This window comes from Stegastes partitus, unplaced genomic scaffold (assembly GCF_000690725.1).
Source record: "Stegastes partitus isolate 25-593 unplaced genomic scaffold, Stegastes_partitus-1.0.2 Scaffold945, whole genome shotgun sequence".
In the NCBI taxonomy this organism is placed as follows: Eukaryota; Metazoa; Chordata; class Actinopteri; family Pomacentridae; genus Stegastes; species Stegastes partitus.
In genome coordinates, this window is record NW_007578676.1 from 56,779 (window position 1) to 79,159 (window position 22,381).

Here is a 22,381-nt window from a genome sequence, read left to right on the forward strand (position 1 = left end):
TTAACAGAAAACCCCCACATGCATCAGTATTTTCTGTTTGATTCTGACCACCCAGTGGCTCCAGAACCGACATCACTGGGCTCAGAGTTCCCACGAGGACAGAGGACGAGGAGCGAAAACACAGCAGACAACACTTCAGAACTGAGAAGTACAGGGCCCTGCAAGAGTCGTGGATTTTTAAATTTACGTTCCCTCACTTTGAGCTTCATATTTCTTCTGATCCACACGAACAGCTGGTGTGCTGGTCCGGTCCAGTTCCAACACTCGGCCTGTTCAGGGAAATGCTCTCAAGATCTTACAGGAAGGAGGTTTGCATGTGTTGCTCAGTAGACCTTCCTAAAGACTGCCAGCATCCACACTGTGGTTGTGAGCCTGGCTGGGATGGCAGCATCGTGGATGGGTTCATCATCGTCGTTTGGACTTTGGCTGCTGATGTGGTTCAGTCTGTGGTGGTGTGGATTTGTCCAGCTGTTCCTGCTTGAAGCCCCGCTGGTTGTGTTGAAGCTGCTGTAGTCCTGAACTCCTCGCAGGTTAAAATGACAACAGCTGGACAAACCCAGAGCCCGAAAGACAGAACCACAGCAAAATAATCACATCCAAATATTGACCATCACAGGCAGGCGGAGCAGCTGGACCTTCTGCAATAAACGCTGGTGTCCCCTCATCTCTCATCTCTGTAACGTCTGCAGAGTGTTTCCCTGAATAGACAGAGTCTCAGAATCAGACTGGACCAACACACCAACCGATTCTACGGATCAAAAGGAATGTAAACCAAGGGAACGCAGAACTTAATATGAGCTAAAGTAGTCCTCAGTAAATCCTCAGCATGATCAGTAGGAGAGTCTGCAGAGGAGAACGATGCTCATGTTGCAGAAGAATCTGAAAAACTCAGGAATCTGCTCAACAAACACCAACATCTCTGAGCAGCTCAAGCTCAGCAACACACACTCATTAGAGGACGGATTGTTAAAGAAGTCATCTATGTCGACCACTAACAGAGGAGGGGGTCCACAGCGCCACCTATCAGCCACTTAAAATGCAGTTCTGAGATCCCAGATTATCACACCGAGAGTCACACACTGATCCAATGAGACCACCGTCAGCCTTCAGCAGCTCAGACGTCTGGGTCTCTACAGTGAGAAGTGAGGAGTCCTTCCAGGTTGGAGGACTTGTTCTATAAAGATGCTCGTTATTAGTGGTTGTGGGATCTTGCTGCACTTTTTGCTTTTCGCCACAAGAGGGCGACACAGACAGACAGATTTCCTCTGGGCTCTGCAGACAGTGAGGAGGACACTCACCAAGGGGAAAGCAGCGTGCTCTCTGGAGTAGGGTCTGTCCCAGTTGGAGGAGGAGATGCAGGCCAGAGAGTGAGGAGACATCTGCACACAGACACATTTATACATCAGTCACTGTCACACAGCTTTACACCTCAAACAAAGAGTCAAATCCAGCCAGCAGCGTACCTTGAGTGGGTTGATGCGGGAGTCCATCCTTCCCTCCTCGATGTCTGCGATCTCCTGTCGGATGCCCAGCAGGGCGTCGCAGAACCGATCCATCTCCGCTTTGTCCTCCGACTCCGTGGGCTCGATCATGAGGGTGCCGGCCACCGGCCACGACATGGTGGGGGCGTGGAAGCCTGGACACCGACACAAATAAATAAATGCACTCAGATCTGAACATTTTCTAATGACGTGGGAATAAAGTTCATCATAAGAGTCCAGCTTCAGCACCGCTTTAGCTCAGCCTACCGTAATCCTGCAGCCTCTTGGCCACGTCCACGGCCTCGATGTTGGCCGTCTTCTTGAACGGCCTCACGTCCAGGATGAACTCGTGGGCTACGAAACCTGCTCACACCAACACAAGACAAAGGCTCTTTATATTTTACGTATTGAAAGATTAATTCCATCCCTTTAAATCTAGAGCACATCAACATGTACCGGTAGAAACAACACTTTACCTTTCCTGCCTCTGAACAGGACCTTGTAGTGACCTTCCAGCCTCTTGGCCATGTAGTTGGCGTTGAGGATGGCCACCTCTGTAGCGTGAACCAGCCCTTTGGATCCCATCATCTGAAGAGGAATGACAGTATTTTCACTGGTCAAACCAGGAGCTGCAGTTTCTAAACTGTTCACATTGTCCCTGACAGACAGCCTGAAGCGTCACTCATTAACCAGCTCATTCACTCTTACCACCTACTTAGAGGAACATCCTGACCTCCTTCACACACAGTTTATCTCAAATTCATATCTCAGCTCATGTGACTCTGGCATGAAGCTCTTGTGATGTTCAGGGACTTTAACAGCTCATCTGTCAAACTACAGGAAGGTTTGTACGACTGAAAGCTTTGAACCATTTTTACAACTTCAGCTAACTTTCTAATCGCACACTTAACGAGCTGGTTTCCCACAAATCAGTCAATGTCCTTTTTCTTCAGGATTGTTCTTCATATGATAATATTTCTGGAGTTTTTTGAGAACTATTCTGATTCCGAGCGCCACAGCGACTCGTGCTGACCTTAATGTACGCCCAGGAGATGGGCAGGATGGCGCTGGAGCCCCAGGGCGCGGCGCTGATGGTGCCCAGCGAGCTGCTGCTGTTGACCGACTGCATGGGAACCACCGGGTGGCTGGGCAGGAAGGGGGCGAGGTGGGCCTTCCTGATGAGGAGGAGACAGGTTCAGAGGTTGCTCATGGAGAGACCATTTCACATATATGAACAGTGAAAGATTAACAGCCAGTGTTTGTAATCTTTCTCCTGCCGTACAGCTCCGACATGCGTACGCAGAGACGACTCGGCTAGAGTCAGACGTCACCTGAGCTTCAGTCTCAAACACAAATGTTTGGATGCACACATGCAGAACCTCACGTTTGAAACCTCATACTCTGACTTACACTCCGATGGGCCCCATGCCGGGTCCTCCTCCACCGTGGGGGATGCAGAAGGTTTTGTGCAGGTTCAGGTGAGACACGTCGGAGCCGTAATCTCCAGGACGACACAAACCCACCTGGAAAACAGAGCAAAGAGCGAAACTTTAAAAAGGAAGTTTTTCTGTGACTTTAGCACTTTGCTTTTTCCATATTTATATGATGTGTTTATGCATTTATTAGACATTTCTCAGGGCTTATAGCTGCTGTTTTCTTTTGTCGTCTCTGTTTATTATGCACAGCTGTTGGTACGCTGCTGTTCTCGTAGGACAGGCAGAATCGGACTGAAGAGGAAACTGGTAACCTCTGCATTTACGTCACAGTTGCCGTCTTTCCCTCCACTGCAGGACGCTCAGTCAATTCAAAAGCAGAAAAAAAAACTGACTATTAGTCTTAGTACCAATTTTAGAGCATTTCCCTGTGGTGTTTTAATCATTTATCCAATTACAGCAGCTGGGTTCTGCATTAAAACCCTTTAAATTACTGCGTTATTTACGGATTAAATGCATGAAAGCAGTGACACAGAAACTGAAATCTTGAGGAATCTCACTGAAAATGATTTGAATTCCTAAAGCGATCTTCTCCCTGATTTGATTTGTTATTAACAGTCACATGACTTGACAGCACCAGTAAAAGAGGAAGTTAACGTCTCATAAGTCAGCGGGGGCAGGGACCGTCAGCCTGTCAGGGATTGGTGGAGGCAGGTTATCTGAAGGTTATCTATTTACAGCACATCTAGAAACCTTTATCCCATCAGTCTGCAGCCGTCTGATTTTTGTGACGGCGCTCTTCCTCTCACCTGGGCGTTCATGTTGGCTCCGTCCAGGTACACCTGGCCTCCGTTGTCGTGGATGAGCTCGCACACGTCTCTGATCCGCTCCTCAAACACACCGAATGTGGAGGGGTAGGTGATCATCATGGCCGCCAGGCTCGCCTTGTGTTTGTCCACCTGGAAGGAAGGAAGGGATCAGTGGATGTAGGAGTTGGGATTAGGATGAAGATCATCAGGGATGAAGACCAGTCACATCAGCAGCTCTTGATCTCACGACTGGGGGATTAGTTTTATGTTAATTCAAACCTGCAGCGGTGTTTTTATGAATATATAATAATAATAATTGTACACATGCTGGTTAACCTGCTGCTGACATTAAAAGACCAGAGAGCAGACATTCAGATGCTTCGCTGAAGGAAAAACAATCAGAATGATCTGCAGACAACACTACAGAATACACAGATTTAGAAGTTTGTCTTCACCTGTAAGAACAAGTACAACAGGTGACTCCTGCTGGTTAAAGAAATAAAATAAAACTTAAAAATCCACATTCATAAACTGCCGGCAGCTGAGCACCGCTACAGTGAATCTGAGAGACTGGAGAAGAACAGATGTTTTAGAATTGTGGTCGTGATATTTTGACTTTTAAGGTCAAGTTCCAAAAACACCACAAACTCTAGAGCGTCTACAAAATGTCGTCGTCTTCCAAATCCCCAAACGTAAAGCATAAAGTAAGACGTCAGAGAACAACATGAGCAGTACGACGTGACGAAGCTGCTTCAGCTCTCACCAGGGCCTTGAGGTGCGCCAGGTCGATGTTTCCGTCTTTGTCCACTTCCACCACCTGAACCTTCATGCCCGCCATCTGAGCGCTGGCTGGGTTGGTGCCGTGGGCCGATTTAGGGATTAGACAGACCTGTGGGGCGCAATAATTACATCAGTGAGATACGAGTGAAGACATATCAGCAGATTGGGGCTTATTGTAGCCTCGAGGCTAATTCTGAGATATAAATATATATTATTAAAGAGAAAAGGTTTTGACTGCAGGTGATGCAAGAAACATGAAACAGAGCGTCCACATGTGACGGCAGGATGCTGGTTGAACCCACAGGATCTGTGGGGAGTTCCCAGAGGACGTGTGGATCAACAGGCTTTTAACTACAAGGTGAATATCAGGAGGATTCATCTCCTCGAGCAACCTTGAATTTAAAAATCCTGCTTTGAACTTGAAGGAGACTTTAATAAAGGCTTTCAGTGACATTTGACAGAAAAACGATTTTCAATTTCAAAATAAAAGCAGGCAGACGACAGCTTGGCCTCCACAGTTCATAAATAGGTTGTAACTCTACAGAATACACGTTTAACAGATTTTCTTTCGTTACTCTGATTATGTTGGTTTTTTCTGGGAATGTTCTGCAGATTGATTCATGATTTATCTTGTGGTTTGTTTTTTTGTTTGTTTGTCTTTTTCACTTCTGGGTTGTCGCTGTACAAACGTTCTGCACAGACTTGGTGCTCACTGCTGCTTCTTACTTTGTCCTGCTGTGTAGCGCACAGAGGAAACCTTTACACCGTTGATTCTCTTGATTGAAAACTCAATAAAAAGATCATTGATTAAAAAGACGTTTTCTTTCTAACATGAAAAGAGCAGAGCTTCAGAGGGGTTTAGTCAGAACCAGGAAACGCTGCTGCAGCTCTGTCTGGTTGAATTTTGATCCGACCAACACCCACCTCTGGTACTAATGTGTAACCTGCCAGCAGGCCACTAATTGATTTTATCCCTTATTAGGGTGACACACACACAGAACTGAGTCACGCAGGCAAACCGGGGCACAAAGACCTGCAGGTTGGGCAACGCTGGACTGTTCTCCCAAAGTCTTAAACCTCCTAATATGGAGTCTTGGAAGCAGGCAGCCTGCAGTTGGATCGCAGCGTTTTCAGCCCCTCTGTTTGCACAAACGCTTGGACCTTGACTGTTTCCAGGGATCAGGGCGCTATCTAAGATGTGCTTATGAGAAAGCTATTAAAAAACAAAGGCCAATTTACAGCACGAGAAAAAAAAGCAGTTGAGTCAGCCGCTCTTTAATCTGAGGGGTTGTCTTATCTGGGCTCGTCCTCGAGCTGCTGCCAATCAGCACGCCGGGATACTGAAGGAATTCCTCACAAGGAGGCCTACAACACATTAACCTGTGATGTCAGAGTGACCTCTTGCAGCTTGTGAACAATAAACCAGTGGTCAGGAACTCAGGCTGATAGGCTCTACACTGAGTGACCCACGTACTGATGCTCTCTATTAACCTCTGTGAGTCAGCGACAGTCAGAGACGCTGATAAATCATCTCTACATGTGATAACAACAGAGCACACATGTGGAAGGAGCAAAATCATTGCTTTTAGAGGCACTTAATTAGTTAGAAGTTTTAGTTTCTGTTAGGTTTCTGAACTATTTTAGTTTTTCAAGAGCTTCAGGTTCACGTGAATTAGTTCCTTTGAATCTCTCATTCAGCAAAGTGGAATAAAAATAATGAAGAAGGTAAAAGTGTTCGCTGCGAGTTAGACGAGACACTAGACGCCTCTGTCCTGTCTGTGCATTCAATGTGAAGCCAGCAGGTGATTAGATTGTCTGAGCACAGAGACGGCTAACCTGCAGCCAGCAAACCCCCCAGAACAGAACCTCAGAACTCAGTCCTGCAGTAAACCATCCATTAGTTTCACCCCAAAAGCTTTTCTAGTAAACGATACCCTTTGTTTTAAAGTATATAGTAATTAATATTAACAACACTGACAGTTAACGACCTCAAATGCCTCTAAAGATCAGACAACATGACCTGAAGTCATTCTGTCCAGTTTGGTTTTAGGTTTTGGTCGTCACCAACCCAACATCTGCACTAATTATACGTTGCGCTGTAACTGTGTGCCAGTGTTTTTAATGTCCACGGTCCAAAAAGATATGATTTGCTCAGATCCATTTGTAAATATACACCATGCCATATATTCATGTAAACACACTAGTTTATCTATCTATCCATCTATCTATAGATAGATAGATAGAGAGATATTTAACAATATATCTGCACTTCATTCTCTGCGCTGTTGCACTTGTAACTGCATTTCGTTGCCTCGTACTTGTTCATGTGTAACTACAATAAAGTTGAATCTAATCTAATTTCTGTCATTTAAATCTTTGCAGCAACAGAAACAATAAAACTGAGTCTGCAGTGTGGATTCTAAACACATGAACGAATGAGTTTCATTGGAAAATAAAATGCTGACCCAGTCGATGCACTGGGACGTAACGATACCGCTGAATGGACCGAGTCACATCAGCGGGACAGCGAACTCTCTGAACTCCAAAAGCTGCCGGCGGGTTTGAGAGAGAAGAAAACCCGCTGTAGTGTTTAAACGGGAACATGGGGACACTACGGTGGTTCTTACTGTTTAACAAGTGGCTTCTGGAGAAGGAGGACTTCTACACTTTAGTCTTGTACAGATTTGTTTTAGTTTGTCTGCGATGCAAACGCTCCAGTCTGCTGGATGTGACTTCGTGTGAAGCACAGATGTGGTCTTATCACCACTCCTCAATCCAAACTGATCCTTTCAGTATATCTTTCTCTAAACTCTTGTACGACACTGGCTGTGACTAGCAGCCTTGTTGTCAGATAGTCTGAAGCTTAAATGAAACACGTAGAAGCCTAAAGCGCTATCAAACCTGATGACCATCCGTTAATTCACCCTCATGTTTGGTGCAACACTCGTTCCTCTGCACGGGGACACTTACACTTCTTGAGCTCTCTCCCTTGGAGTTCAGGAAGGCCTTTATGGCAGCCAGGCCGGCGTATTCTCCCTGAGCGCCACTGGAGAAAGAAAAAAGGCACCGTGATCATGTATCTGAGACACACATCTTTACCTCAGCAAAGTCCAAAGAGCAGCCTGCAGACATTACCAAAAGAGGCGAGAAAGACGGGATGGAAAGCTGACTGCATGATAACTCTGTTGGCCAACGTAGTAGCGAGCTACTCATGAACCCGCCGCTGCTGATAAGATAGACGGCGGAGGAGGGTGTGCTTTATCAGCTGGAAGCATGGAGTTCTCAACTAGATACTGAACATCTGAACCCAGTTGTACTTCCAGTTTTCGTCCCTCAACCAGTCGTCAAGCTGAGCATTTATGTGTAATCAATCACTTCCTGATCATATAATGATCTGTACATCAGGCTTTATAATGAAATAAGATATTAACGATTAGAACTGCTGATTGAAGGCCACACATTTAGAAATCATTACTTTGATGAAGTTATTCTTATATTTTATTCCATCCATCCATCCATCATCTCCACCTTAATCCTCACCAGGGTCATGGGGGGCGGAGCCTATCCCAGCTGACTCAGGGTGAAGGCAGGTTCACCTGGACAGGTAACCAGTCTATCACAGGGCTACACTTAGAGACAGACAACCAAGCACACTCACATTCACACCTACGGACAATTTACAATCACCAATTAACCTCAGCATGTTTCTGGACTGTGGGAGGAAGCCGGAGAACCCGGAGAGAACCCACGCTGCACGGGGAGAACATGGAGACTCCACGCAGGAAGATCCCGGGTGTCCTCACCGGGACGTGAACCGGTGACCTTCTAGCTGTGAGGCGCTAATGGTGCTAACCACCGAGACACCTGCAGCTCATGTTTTAATGAAAAGGTCTTAAATGTGTTAAATAGAGATGTTTGGTTGTTTCATAGCTTCTTTTAAACCGACTGGAAAAGGAAACAAGTTCAGACTGAACATTAGTGGCTCTGTGAGGACGCACATGGAGGCACAGCAGCGTTTTCACTTAAATGCTAATGCATATAATCAATGAATTTCAATTCAGTTTTGCACTGGAAGTTGTGCCATTCTACATTTTGTCAGTGAGATTTTAACTTGCAAATGTGTATTGCTTCCCAATATCTTGATTACTAAAATGTGCTGATTGGTATCGGCCCTGATACCTACGAATGACTCCATCACATCATTACAAGCACTTTATTTACACCCTTAAAGAAGAGGCTTGTGCTCTCACCTGTTGGGCTGGAAGGAGATCTTGTCGTAGCCCGTCACCTCACAGAGGTCCTTCTCCAGCTGCCTGAACAGCTTCTGGTAGCCCTCAGCCTGATCCAGAGGCACGAAGGGGTGGATGTTGGCAAACTCCCTCCAGGTGATGGGCTGCAGACGGCGACGGCAGGGAGACGGGGAAGGCAGAAAGGTTAACTTGGAGGGAAACAGCAGGTTCACAAGTAATTCTGTGCGGAGATGGTTTCATAGCACTGAACCACAACTGAACTGTCTCCATGGCGACTTGAACAACCAGGCAGGTGGTGCTTGTGATGAGGATTTCATTTACACATACAACTTCCTCTTTTTACAGATTTACTCACCATGAGCTCCGACGAGCTGTTCAGCTTCATGGTGCAGGAGCCCTGAGGAGGAACACGACACTTTAGTCCAGCATACGGCACAATACGACATGTGTTTGCTTGTACACCTGAACATCTGGACTAACCAGAGGTATCATGCTGTGCACCAGCGAGATGTCCTTGTTCTCCAGACGCTTCATGTATCGCACGATGTTGGTCTCAGAGTGGTAGCTGAAGGAAAAGATCAACCAGACAATAAGGCTCGACTATTCTGTGACACAAATCAATGACATGCATCTGAATGACAGCTTCAAACTTTCACTGTGAAGCTTCAAAGTGCTTCAAGCTGAGTCAGCATCTTAATCAATACTAGGTCAAAGAATAGACGGAGGACTTGGACGTAGGAAGTCCTGATACCAAGCAGCCTTTATGGCACTAATATAGACAGATAGTGTGTTATGTGTTTTTAGATAGCATGTACCACTGTTCACACAGGTGCCTGCAGCAGCATTAATACTGTTAAAACAAACACACTGAGAGTTTACTCTTTTTTTTAGAAGCAACTCATTCTTTAGACCTGCCTGTGGCTACAAAGATCACCATCAGCAGCATGTTTGCTTTATTTCGACCATCGGAAAAAACAAAGAACCCTGATTTATCAGCAGGAGTAAGTGCAGCAGGGTCTCCTATCAGATGAAACAATCTGAACGCAGCATCTTTGTCTGTTATGTAACGCAGTGATAGTGGATGTAACAGAAGAACTTTAGCATCAGTAGTTCAGCTGTGGTTGATACCAGGAAGGAAAACCAGCTTCTGATGTCAACATCCAGCGAAAGTCAACGATGCTGTAGAAGCCAAGAATGTAATAAAAGGCCAATAACATAAAGTCCTGAACCGGTAACGTAATAAGTTATCATGTTATTGGTAAAGTAAACTTTTTATTAAACATGTAAAAAACAAAAAAGCATTTCAGTGAAGTTTTGTGTTCAAATCTGTAATATTCTAAATTCTGACACCAGCGTTTCCTTTCCGTACATCGGTCTCTTTAAACACTAACAATCGGAATCGGAACTATAATAAATATACATTATTTGACTTCTAACTCTGTGTTATGATGATGTAAGTAAGCTGAGAACCGACCTGTTGAAAACCTGGTGCGTGAGGTACTTGCTTGTCCTCTTGAAAGGACTTCCCATGATCCCCTTCACCCGCTCGCCCATCTTCTCAGCGATCAGCTCCTGGAAATAAAACCAAGAGGTGCTTTACCTTCGTGCTCCTTGGATATGTGCAACCTCAGTGTTTACAACACAACGGGGAAAAGTACGAAGACTCTAAAGAGAAGTGTGAGCATGAACGTACAGCTGAGGACTCGCAGCCAAACACCCACAGCAGGTCGTCCAAGTCTCGCTCCGTCACCGTCTCGTCCAGAGAGACGCCCAACTGTGTGAAAAGAAGCAATGAGTGCAACACATGATAAAATACAACAAGGTGAATGAGACTGCTCCCTACTGAAGGGTCGAACCCATCAGCCCAACACCAGAGCCAAAGGTTCACCACGTTCACCACCAAATGTTGTCGCTTTCCTTTTCTCTGGAGGACAATTGAAAGTTTCTTTTGTTCCACCGAGTGAGCAACCATGAGTTCCTCTGTCCTGAGCACAGAACTGACCGGGTCGGTGACTGAAGCGGTTGCACTTCCTGGGAACATGGCGCAACTTTCTAAGAAAGACTCATCTCCTAAAAGCAGACCTGCGGGTTACTATCAGGGATCATCAAAGTGGAATCCACACACAGCATTTTCTTGGAAATCAGACAATGCCTGCAGCAACATTACAGCAACAAGCGCCACAGGAATGCCACTGATTCATGTGTTGATTCATTCACTGGCTCAGTTATCAGTGGAAGCTTCTCCAGTTTGCATCCATCTACCTTTGTGAGGACACTTTTTCTGCATTAGTGTATCTGAACAACAAGCACAGAGCCCATCTTATAGTTGAAGAAGATGTGTTTTAGCTCTATTCAGCCACAGCTGGAACACCTGCTGCCTCCATGCAGCCGTCTCAGTGAGCTCGGCGTTATAACTTTCATCTTCATGTTATCAGAGACTTTATGTCAGTGGGTGGAGGTTTTAAACCACCGACTACGGTATCATGCAGTCGCCTTTTCCACACAATGGTTTCATTCTCAGAAGGGAGGAAGGTTAGGAACCGCTGTTTAGAAATGAGTAACCTCTAATATAACTAATAATAGGAACGTAGATCTGATCCAGTCACTGGCGCCTCTGAACGTGAATCGTTTTCCAAACCAACATCAAGCCCCAGAAACGGAAAAGGAAGTTTACCGCCACCTTCAAAAGCTTCTTAAAAAGCATCTCCTCCAGTTTTGGGCTGAAAACGACATAAAGGTTCTCATGACTCTCAACCTTAATTCTCCTTTAAGAGCTTCTAAAGGAGCATATCAGTGATTTTAGTGTATGTTGGCATTTTACCCAGAAACCATCTGTAGGCTACAGTTCACAGCACAACTATTGTCTTTAAAGGCCACGTCTCGCCACTTGGCAGCCATACTGGTAACGCCCCTGAGCAGTTATGTCAGTCTAAGCTCCTATCTGAATGCATGCTTAGAGAGCCATAACTGCAATTTTATTGGTCACTGGAACATAAAAACTGCATCTAGAATCACCAGTCGAACCTGATTTAAAAAAACGACTCACACACTAAACAAATAAATAATGATTGGTGCCCTACAAGAGATTTAAAGCAGCGTTTTCCTCTACAGGCTGTAGGTAAGCGTTTGCTAAAGCGTCAGCCATGTGATTAACTCTGAGATGAGCTCCTCTGTGAGCTACAGACATCACTCTAAGGGGCAAAATCTCTTCTTTTGGTGTGAAAAGCTCTAGTTGAGGACTTGTGTGGTTCAGAGGTAAAGACTTTCATTGTCGAACATTTCCAGATCCTGATAGCGTCACAGTCCTGCAGCTCAGAGGTGACGATGCACGTTGTCGTGTTAATTTGCTGCTCCACCCTGCAGTGCTGCAACAATGGCAAAGCTCTGCCTGGAAGTCGGGAGCTTCTGTCCCTCGATTGTTTTCTGATCCACAGGGGTTCCTCTCCAGCGGCCGCGACCCTTTAGGACTTGCTAAATCACCCGTACGACGCTTTCAAAGAACAAAGGGTTAAATCTCACCACTCCCTCGGTGTAGACTCGCAGGTTTATCTCCCTTTGCACGGCTCGCTCCAGGATGTCTTTGGCGGCCACGCTGCAGTTGATCTTCAGCGTGTCGAAGAACATGTCGCTGTGCAGCCGGTGTCCTGCTCTCTTCAGACCTGGAAGAAAGCGTGAACAGTTTAAACTCATTTTTTGTTTAAATCAAAGTTGAGGCTTCTGAATTTCTCTCATTGTGCGTGACGTAGCAGGGTTAGAGGGCTAGGGTTGGGCTCTGTCCAGTCTTTATTCAGTCACTCCCTACGCTGTGTAAGACGTAGATCAGTTCACAACAACATTTCTTCAATCATTTCTTCCTTTTACATCTTAAACAGATCATATTTAATATCTTGAATTGATTGTTTGGAGAGAAACTGCTCATCTCAAAAAACAAAAACTATAAATGTACCTTCAGCGAGGATGAGCGCGGCGTTGTGCGTCCGCTCAGCGATGTGTTTGAGTCCCTGAGGACCGTGATACAGCGAGTACATAGCAGCCATGTTGGCCAGCAGAGCCTGAGAACAAAGTTATTGAACAACAGGTGGTAGAAAAGGTTAGATAATTAGATGTAGAAAAGAACACTGAAGGCAGCTCATCAGTGAAATAAAACCTCTAACAGTCTGAACTCACATCCTTCTCTTTCATTTGTAAACTTTATTAGGAGAACAAAATGGGAACTATCAAGCTTTGCAGATTTTCTATGAATGTTTTTATCGTATTTTGTCATGTACGCAGTGAATACGCTGAGCTCATTATGTCATGTGTCTGTCGAGATCATCCGACCGGTCTGGAAACCCGTCCCAGGTGTTTCTGTAGGTCTCTGTGTGTTCTGTTGTGTTTATGCTCATAATGTCACCACAAGGCTCCTGGGAGTATCTATACCAGTATGCAGGCTATGCTGTTCCACTCATAGACATGGATGTGCATGCTTTTTGTATGTTTATTAATTTGAAACGTGGTCATACCTGTGCCGTGCAGATGTTGCTGGTTGCTTTGTCTCTGCGGATGTGCTGCTCTCTGGTCTGCAGAGCGAGACGATACACCTCCTTACCAGCGGCATCTCTGAAATGGTCATTTTAAAAGCGTCTCAAGCAACCTGCTGCGGTTATGATATTCACTCTGAAGTATGATTCGATGTGTGCGTTTTGTTTCCCACCTGGTGACTCCAACCATCCTGCCAGGCATCATCCGGACCAGGTTGTCTCTGACAGCGAAGAAGGCAGCGTGCGGACCGCCATAGCAAAGAGGAACCCCAAACCTCTGGGAGCTGCCCAGCGCGATGTCGACGCCAAACTCTCCGGGCGGTCGCAGCACGCAGAGGGCCAGCAGGTCGGTGGCACAGCAAGCCAGGGCCTGGACGGGCCAGAAACAGCAGCAGAATGAGCCATGTGGTTGGTCAACAGCTGCATTTATTACAAAAAGACAGTTCTTCCAACTAGTCTGTACAACTGTGCAGTTATAACATAACCGTGATTCATCGCAGCCTGGACCAGTGATGAAAAGATCAACTGTAACCTGCCAGTCCCCTCCACAAAGCCAGTCTTTACATCTAAATATACAGCCGTGTCATCGGCGTAAAACTTTACATGGAGCCGCTTTACAAAGAGGCATCCAGCGGTTTTCTAGATACATACTGAGATTAAGGTTCAGACACCAGATACAGGCACTACTCAACCAAAAGTAAAATAAATCAAAGCTGATCCACTCCACTGAGAGATAAATCTCGTTGGGTCGCACATCACATAAACGTGTATTTAAGATCAAATTATCCAGATAGTTACTTATTTCCAGTCACTAGTTGCCTTAAAACATGCTTATCAGGCCTGTAGCTGCTGTATTAACGTGACTGAAGAGCTCTCACCCCTCCCTTGTGAGCCCGGTCCACCAGGGCAGTGAAGTCCTCCACCCTGCCGTCAGTGTCTGGATACTGGAAGAGCACACCGCTCACGTCTTTCCCACTGAAGTCCATCTCATGGGGCAGCTTCAGCTCCGTCTTCACCCCGATGTAGCTGCAACACAACAGTCAAAGCTTGATAATTAGTGCATCACAAATACAGGAATGTGAAGGACACTGGCACCTCAGAAACAACAGTTTTCTGTTTTCATACAATAAGATGCAGTCGTTCTTGGTCACTCACTTGATTTCATTACATAAGCAGTTTGTCGTTTTCAAAGGAAAGCTCGTTAATGATGAGTGTTTATGATACGTACTTGGCTCTGGTTTGCACCACGGCGATGGTCTGGGGGTGGCAGCGCGGGTCAATGTAGAAGGTTCTTCTTTTGTTCTGTCTGTGAGGAAGAAACAACAGAATCCACTGAGAACACTTTAAATCAGGAGCATCAGGAACATACGTTAGATCTCCAGTCAACAGGTTGTTCCTGATTACATGCACGAAGGTTAGACATTTAAAATAAATGCATCTGTTAGTATCCACTTGTGATTTGTCCCTAAAGTGTAAAAAATATGATCTGAACAGTCCCTCTCCAGTCACTGATCATTTAGATGTATAACAATCACATATTTAGAAGAGCTTCCCTTTAAGACAATCCCTTCATGCCATGAAACAGACGTCACTCTGGAGTTAATATGGAAACCTAGAATCCCCAACGTCACAGGACTGGTGCCTTAGGTCTGGTCACCATGAAACCCTGGTTGACTAAATCCATGTTTGTAGAGATGGTTACTGCTGTTTTAAAGTAGAAACGCTCCGTTAAGGTGTCGACTGCTCAATATATGTCTCCCACGATATAAAAGGCACCATGTGGACGTGTTAACAAGGAAAAAGAAACTTGATTTTTTTAAGTATCAAACATTGTTTTCCACCCTGCAGCCTGTGTTAATGATCAACAGCAAGCCAGCGTGTAATTACCTGTGGCAGAGCTGCATGGCCTCAGCAGCAGCCGTTCCCTCGTCGAGCAGGGAGGCGTTGGCCACAGGCATCCCGGTAATATCACAGATCATGGTTTGGTAGTTGAGGAGAGACTCCAGGCGACCCTGGGAGACCTCGGGCTGGTAAGGCGTGTACTGAGTCACCCTGAGGACAAAACCCGACACAATGAGTCAACAGAGCGGGTCTGGACACGAGGACAATAGCACAAAGTTGATGGTATTCAAGGAGCCGGGACGGGACAGTGGAATGCATTGAAGGCCTCCGCCGACGCTGGCAGTTCGGAGGAAACGTGGGCAGGCTTCGCTGATTTGGATTTGGGTGAAAGAAATCTTGTTCAGCAGAAAGCTGCAGAGAAGCACATCGTCTGTTCTCACGAGCCTTTTAATAAACTCCAGAGTCACAAGGCTTCCAATCAGAGGCACGTTACTCTGCACCGCCGCCATTAAAGTTAAATGAGTGCTGCAAACTTGACTAAACAGTTATCTGAGGAGGCATCAGACAAGAAACCAGCTCTGAGCTCTTTCACATTTCCATCAGGTTTCCCCTGAGGGCTGGTCACTCACCAGCCTGCATTCTCCAGGAGGTTGCGCTGGATGGGAGGCGGTACGGAGCAGTTGTAGTAGCCCATGCCGATGTAGGACCTCCACACTTTGTTCTTGGAAGCAATCTTCTGTAGAGACTCCAGAACCTCATTCTCACCTGGAAGATATGTAGACAAAAGTCCATCACTGTGACATACATGGCCATTACAGGATAACGGTACAAACACAGAAGTTCTCATGTTTTAGAGCTCAAACTACAACATCTGAGCCACCATGAGCGCGTCCTGACTGAGCAGAGCTGGAGCTTAAGTAGTCATTCAGGTCTAGTCTTCTGTTTTACCTACAACTACGGGTTTGAAAACACAACGATCTGTACAGAGGGACACTAATAAGCTTGGTTCTTTGTGAAAATTCAGGTGAATGCTGCAAACAGAGTCCCTACAGGCACATGTGGCCCTCTGGAGCGATCCGAGCAGTTTTTCAGGTTTACAAGACCCAGCTCCTGAATAAAAACAGCATGTACAGAATCACCAGTCAAACTCGGTGACTTTTCCCCAGAAAAAGGTTTTTAAAAAGCCTCCACACACTGCAGCAACAACCAACAGATTTCTACTGAGGACTCCTAAAGTGGACAGTTTCTTCCTCATGACATCTGTGCTGCTAATCAGTTAACACATCTCCTTTATGGCAAAACAAAACTCCATGTTTTGAAGCACCACATGCAGCGTAGTGTGATTTAAAACTACATGAACCATATTTTATCTACACGATATGAGACACATGTTCAGTTTACAGTAAAATCAGCAGCACCATCACACAAGAGATCTCAGGAGAAAGGTCTGATGAGCAGCGTTGCTTCGCTCGCGTGAGACACAGACTGCGTAACGTGATCAGTCAGACTTCATCAGATGCTTCAAATAAAGTTAGAGCTCCGTAGATTAATTAAATCTGCCGAGACACACACTGACAGACTTCTGTTCTGTGTTTAATACTAATTGTAAACGTGATATTTCAGGGTTTGTGCTGCTGCCTAAAGAAAAAAAGATCACTCGAGGGCACCGTTATGAGCTGTTCTTTGCTGTTTTCTAAAAGTTTTCTAAATCAGAATAATCACTGGTTGAAGCTCTAACTACAGGACAACACTCAGAACAAGTGCTTTGAATAAGGCTGAGAATACGATGAACAAAGCACGAGTAAGGAGGAAATAAACCGGAGATGGATGATGCACATGTCACATGTCAACACCCGTCTTCCCATCAGAAAAACAGACAGAACCCAGAAGCTTTCTGTCCTGATGTTATTTAGCCTCATTCCCCAGTGCCGTTGGGGAGCTCTGCCAGAGCACAACCAGCCTCTGAGATTCCTCTGGCCGTCCTGGCTGCCTAGCAACTCCAAGGAATGGACAATACCGTCCGCCTGAACCGAGAGCCCTGACGACTCCTGTTTGGGGAACAGAAAGACACCTCCAGTCCTCGGCGGTGAGCGGGACTGGAGCCAGTGGACAAGTGGACATTTACAGCTTCTTCCAAATAACGCACCCGACTCTGCAAAAGGTGGCGAATGAGAAAAATAACTCAGATTTAGTAAGTGATCAGCAGGTCGCGGGGAGCTGTTGGTGTGTGTTTGTGTGTGTGTGAATGTGAGTTTGTGTCAGTAGGAAGGCCTGCTTTCCCATGGTCCCGCAGTCCTACAGGGCAGCAAAAAAAGCCTGATTCAGAACCATCCAGGAGGTCTATTGTTGGAGAGAGAATCCCTCGCTGGCTTTGCAAACCGAAGCCCTTCAAAGCTGAACAAGCAGAAAAACCAGCTCGGCCTCCAGTTTGTTCCTTCAGCATGGCTTGTCGCATTATGAAACCTGACAGAGTCAGAGGAGGGCCGACACCGGGCCAGACCACAAAGACGAGGTGTACAGAAAAGCCACAGGACTTTGGGGATTAATGGCTCTTATCTTTTTTCTTCTTAAGGTTGGATTTTCTGTCGTATCTCCCTGTGGTTAGAACTAATGAGCAGCAATCTGATAACGGAGCCAGTCAGGAGTCTGCAAAACTCCCCGTCAGCATTTATTAACGAGCACAATCACAAGGTGTCACGACGCACCAGACTTTACACAGAACACGGCAGAAAACCTGCACTTTGGGAGATAATCCAGAGTCACAATTAATCATGTGTCAGTGGTGTCGTATCAGGAAGAGATTAAATCTGGAACATTCAGAAGTGGAAGATAAAAAACACTGCAGCTGTTTTCACCAATGATTAATCCTTCACATTACTTGTCTTGCAAAAATGCAAAAATGCAAAAAAAAGAGACTATTTTAAGTCTTTGTTTGAGCAAACTGCTGCTTTTCTTTCTCTTACGTCTCAGTGAGCTGAACATGATCCGATATCATCGACACTGGCTTCAGCGTCCATGTTGTCTGAGCTGAAAACTTTCTTAAACAGACCTCAACACAGAAAAAGATGCTTGAGCTGATTTAGAAACAGCCTCATCCTATAGTCAGTCAGGCAGAGCAGCTCAGACCCTGTTGTTCACTGTCTGCAGCACATGCAGCAGAGTCTGGAGCCAAACGGTGTCTTCATGGTGAGCTGCTGACGGGTTTGTGAAGCACACAGCTGCAAAGTTACACTACGACCTCATCATGTTCACTCTCCAGTATAAATCTGACCTATATATAATCAATACTGGCCTATGCATCAATATCAGAATTTCTTACTCTCTAAAAGCCCCGAAAGAAATCCCGTCTGGTTCTGGCTCTAGTTGGACCGACACTCCATCTGTAATCCTGAAGCTGTAGGAACTCATAACAGCCGCTGTGCAGAACTTATGGACGTTTATAAGCTTCCTCAGTAAATAACTGATCACATATTTATATTCAGAGCGAATGATATGGAAAATAATGCTTAGCTGAGGCGCTAATTACATTTGATTTCAACCAAATAAACTTATTACAGAGTTTGTTTTCCACATAATCAAAAATATAATGATGGTTTTAAATCCTCTCATTCACAATATCAGGATCTGATCTCACCAAAGAAACTGTTATTATGCAAATGCAATTCAATAAGTGAACTAAGACACATATGTGCACGAGATAATGCACATGATTAGCCGATATGTCAGTATTAGAATGTCTTACTCTTTAAAGTCAGGATCATCCTTCAGAATTCAGAGCTGGTGGGACTTTTAGCAGCTCTATGTAATCCCCCCATGAGGCTTTAGGGACTGATCACAGGCTCTGTGCATCACTTATGGATGTTTCTGGTCCCGCTTCATAAATATTCATACTCAGAGTGACCGACAATGAAAACAACGGGTAGTTTGTATTTGATTCCAGCAAGGTTTGATTCAAAATGAATGAACTTACTGAAGAGTTTGTTTTCCATTTAATTAGTAATCCAAATTTTAGGACGTGTAGTTTTGTTATTAAGGAGGTGCTGATTATGAAAACACTTCCCATCTTGAGCCTCTTCTTTGCAAAACAGTGACAGAAATTCAACCAAAATGAGCCGAGCAGACGTATACGTACATGTGAAAAGGTGCATCATTGGTCACATTTCTTAGTCTCTAAAATCAGCATCAGCCTCAAACATCCAGCATTGATCAGAATCTGTTCATCAGACAAACAACCACTTATTATCCCCACCTGATGCTTTAGTCACACATCAGGCTTCATGTGTGGAGGTTTCTGTTTAAATATTCAGTTGTGTGACTAATAATGAAAACAATAATTAGCTGAAGCACCAATTATATCTGATTCCAGCCAGGTTTGATTAAAAAACAACATAAAAACTAATGAGAGAGTTTGTTTTCCATTTAATTAATGGTGTTATTTGTAATTTGAGGATCTGTGCTGCCATCACAGAGGCACTCATCTCCAACATGCTCCCCAGCTTCAGCTCCTTCTCCTCATTTCTGCACATCTGCACTCAGAGCAGTGACAGCAAATGCAAATTCAACAAACAAAACAAGCAGACATACATTTGCATGTGAAAATCCACATTCTCTGTCAGCCAACATGTATTCAGCTGAGAAGTGCCACAGAGGCAGCTTGAAGCCATCCCCTTTGTAAACGGGATTAACCTCTCCCATTGTGTGCATGAGCGCCGTAATCATCTGTATCTAGATCGTATCTTTGTGTCTTAGAAATAAGCCAAAACAAGTGTTTGGAGCTGGAACGGAGACGCGCAGGGAGGCAGAGAGACAAACACATGGAGGCCAATGTAACGCCAAACATCGGCTCTGAGTCCCCTTATTAGGAACCCCCTCGGCTGTGATGTAATGTGAACGCTGTAACCAGATTGAACTGGACTTGGGACCGGAGCTCAAGGCTAAACTTTACACTCCAGTTGCCATCCTATGAGCATCGGCTTCCCATCAGGAGATTGGTGCCGCTCGCCGAGTTTCGCAAAAACAACTCCAAATATGTTCAAAGGAAGACTTAACGGAGGAGAGCGCACAATAGAGGTGCAACCTACATTCCGGCCACTCACTTGGCTCCATTTGACGCCCGCTGGATGTGGTGGGGAGGAAAGAAAAAAGCCCCTTCATGGTGCAGAATAGCTGCAGATGGTTTTATAGAGATTTTTATCATTTTTACGCGCTGTTGTCGCGGAGGCGTGCGGATGTGAGCGCAGCGCGGAGACGGTGTTAATCCGCTCATACATATCAAATAAAGGCAAACTTACAGACTGGATCATCCATTTTCATGCTCCTCTGCATGCGGATGGAGGATGGAACTGTGTTTTCGATCAACTGGTCGATTGACTGTGAAAACAAAAGCGTTGATTAGAGAAAGGCGCGCGGCACAGAGCGGCTGTTTAACGCTGGCATCAGGCTCAATATGAAACGAACGCGTGTGTTTTGTGTTTGTTTAGTAAAAACTCACCTCGATTCCCAGAAGATCCAGCATTTCCCTCTTCTCCCTCTCACCTGGACCGATGTGTCTCTCCGCGAAGTCATCGTGTCTGGGCAGTATCCTCTCTATCTGCCGGGAGCTCAGGGCCGCGGACGTCCTCAGCCCCCGGACCGCTGCTGCTGCTGCTGCTGTTGTCAGGGACGCGCAGATGTTTCGGTTCCTGCGCTGAAGTTTCCAAACCACGCGGCTCTGCTCGCTCAGATGCCTGCACGGTGCGCCGGGATTCACCGACTTGGCCAAGAAGATCCCCCAGGACCTGGCGCAGCTCTGCATCTCTGAATCACTTCTCAACACGAGTTTCCCGCAGAAACTGCTGAAGCTTCTTCTTCTTCTCTTTCTTTTTTTTTCCCCAATTCCCTGCCTTCACACTCAGCAGAGTTCCCCCCACTGAGGCTGACGCGATCCGTGCAGGACTCACTGCCAACTCCTTCAAACTGCAGAGTTTATACAACGGCACAGTTGCACAAGAGCGGACCAATCAGCGGCGAGATGCTGCGTGACGCAGCGACGAGCCCCGGTAAAACAGCTGCTAAACTTTCTCACGTGCCCTCCGTCCATTGACCAGGAGGAGGAACAACAAGGGATTCACTCCAGAGACGCTTCAGCTTCAAAGTCCAGCCTGATCACAGAGTCCTGACAGAGCAAAGTCCCGCTGAGCTCAGAGTTCCTGGGTCTGAGAAATGGGACCAGACATGGTGGCATCCAGACCAGATGGGTATCTGTCCACTTATCCATAAAGCAGGCTGCCAGAAGGGCCTTTATATGATCATTCTTGCACCAAAACACTGATCTAATGAATGAAAACACTCCTGCACAGCTAGTCATGATGAGTCTGATCATTCCAGCCTTTATCTCGGTTTGTAACAGCGCAGTGCTATAAATTCTGATTTATTGCTTCATATGCATCTATAAAGGGAAGAAACAATCCCCAGAGCAGCTGCTGCAGCCTCCTGCATGCAACACTTATCATGAACACACATCAAAGTTTTGAAGAGAAGAAACCGTCTCATGCGCCGGCCGTCCACTGAACCAGGAGGAGGGACGACGACGGATTCACTCCAGAGACGCTTCAGCTTCAAAGTCCAGCCTGAACACAGAGTCCTGACAGAGCAAAGTCATGCTGAGCTCAGAGATCCTGTCTGAGGGCAGGAGGGTTAAACAGCATCCAGACTGGATAGATATCTGTCCAGTTTTCTATAACGTACCAGGAGGGCCTTCATTATCAATCTTAGAAAACACTGAGATATCCGATAAAAACAGACGCTGAAGTTGTCGTCGCTCACAGAACATATGTTGGTGAATCATGAAACCTGTTTCAATCTGTAATTTCCTCCCTTTATTTCAAAATGTAAAGGTGCCACATTATCTATTGTTTATGGCTTCGTATGTGTATAAAAGATAAAACTACTGCTGCAACTTCATCCGTCTAAAACTTGTCATGTCCACATATTAAAGTCTACATATGCACCTTTTTAGAAAACTGGGGACATTTCAGCAGCCAGTTTCAAAGTCCAGCCTGAACACTGAGTCCTCACAGAGCAAAGTCAGAGTCAGAGATCATGTCTGAGAGTTAATGGTGTCTGAGGAACAGGACAGAACGTTGTGGCATCCAGACTTCATGGGTATCTATCCAACTTTTAATAATAATAAAGAGTTTTTTATCATTTCAAATTCAAAACACTCAGATATCAAATGAAAACACACTCGTCACGCAGAATCATGAAACATGTTCTCATCTGTTATTT

The 22,381-nt window shown here is 45.5% G+C and overlaps 1 protein-coding gene across 1 annotated transcript in view; it reads right to left on the bottom strand.

Moving 5' to 3' along the window:
- gldc (glycine dehydrogenase (decarboxylating)) overlaps positions 1–21,046 on the bottom strand; it is a 25,012-nt gene extending 3,966 nt beyond the window's left edge. Inside the window, exons 1-24 of the mRNA XM_008294148.1 lie at positions 20,607–21,046; positions 20,407–20,485; positions 15,745–15,880; positions 15,161–15,325; positions 14,502–14,579; positions 14,152–14,299; positions 13,447–13,643; positions 13,256–13,352; positions 12,700–12,805; positions 12,273–12,412; positions 10,447–10,527; positions 10,228–10,325; positions 9,234–9,318; positions 9,109–9,150; positions 8,754–8,896; positions 7,474–7,549; positions 4,487–4,612; positions 3,724–3,873; positions 2,892–3,004; positions 2,515–2,656; positions 1,958–2,069; positions 1,749–1,844; positions 1,464–1,636; positions 1,299–1,379 (exon numbers count right to left, since the gene is read on the bottom strand). Of these exons, the coding sequence (XP_008292370.1) occupies positions 1,299–1,379; positions 1,464–1,636; positions 1,749–1,844; positions 1,958–2,069; positions 2,515–2,656; positions 2,892–3,004; positions 3,724–3,873; positions 4,487–4,612; positions 7,474–7,549; positions 8,754–8,896; positions 9,109–9,150; positions 9,234–9,318; positions 10,228–10,325; positions 10,447–10,527; positions 12,273–12,412; positions 12,700–12,805; positions 13,256–13,352; positions 13,447–13,643; positions 14,152–14,299; positions 14,502–14,579; positions 15,161–15,325; positions 15,745–15,880; positions 20,407–20,485; positions 20,607–20,909 (2,967 nt within the window). The 5' untranslated portion in view covers positions 20,910–21,046. The remainder of the gene's footprint in view (positions 1–1,298; positions 1,380–1,463; positions 1,637–1,748; positions 1,845–1,957; positions 2,070–2,514; positions 2,657–2,891; positions 3,005–3,723; positions 3,874–4,486; positions 4,613–7,473; positions 7,550–8,753; positions 8,897–9,108; positions 9,151–9,233; positions 9,319–10,227; positions 10,326–10,446; positions 10,528–12,272; positions 12,413–12,699; positions 12,806–13,255; positions 13,353–13,446; positions 13,644–14,151; positions 14,300–14,501; positions 14,580–15,160; positions 15,326–15,744; positions 15,881–20,406; positions 20,486–20,606) is intronic.
- Between the last annotated feature and the right edge of the window lie 1,335 nt (positions 21,047–22,381).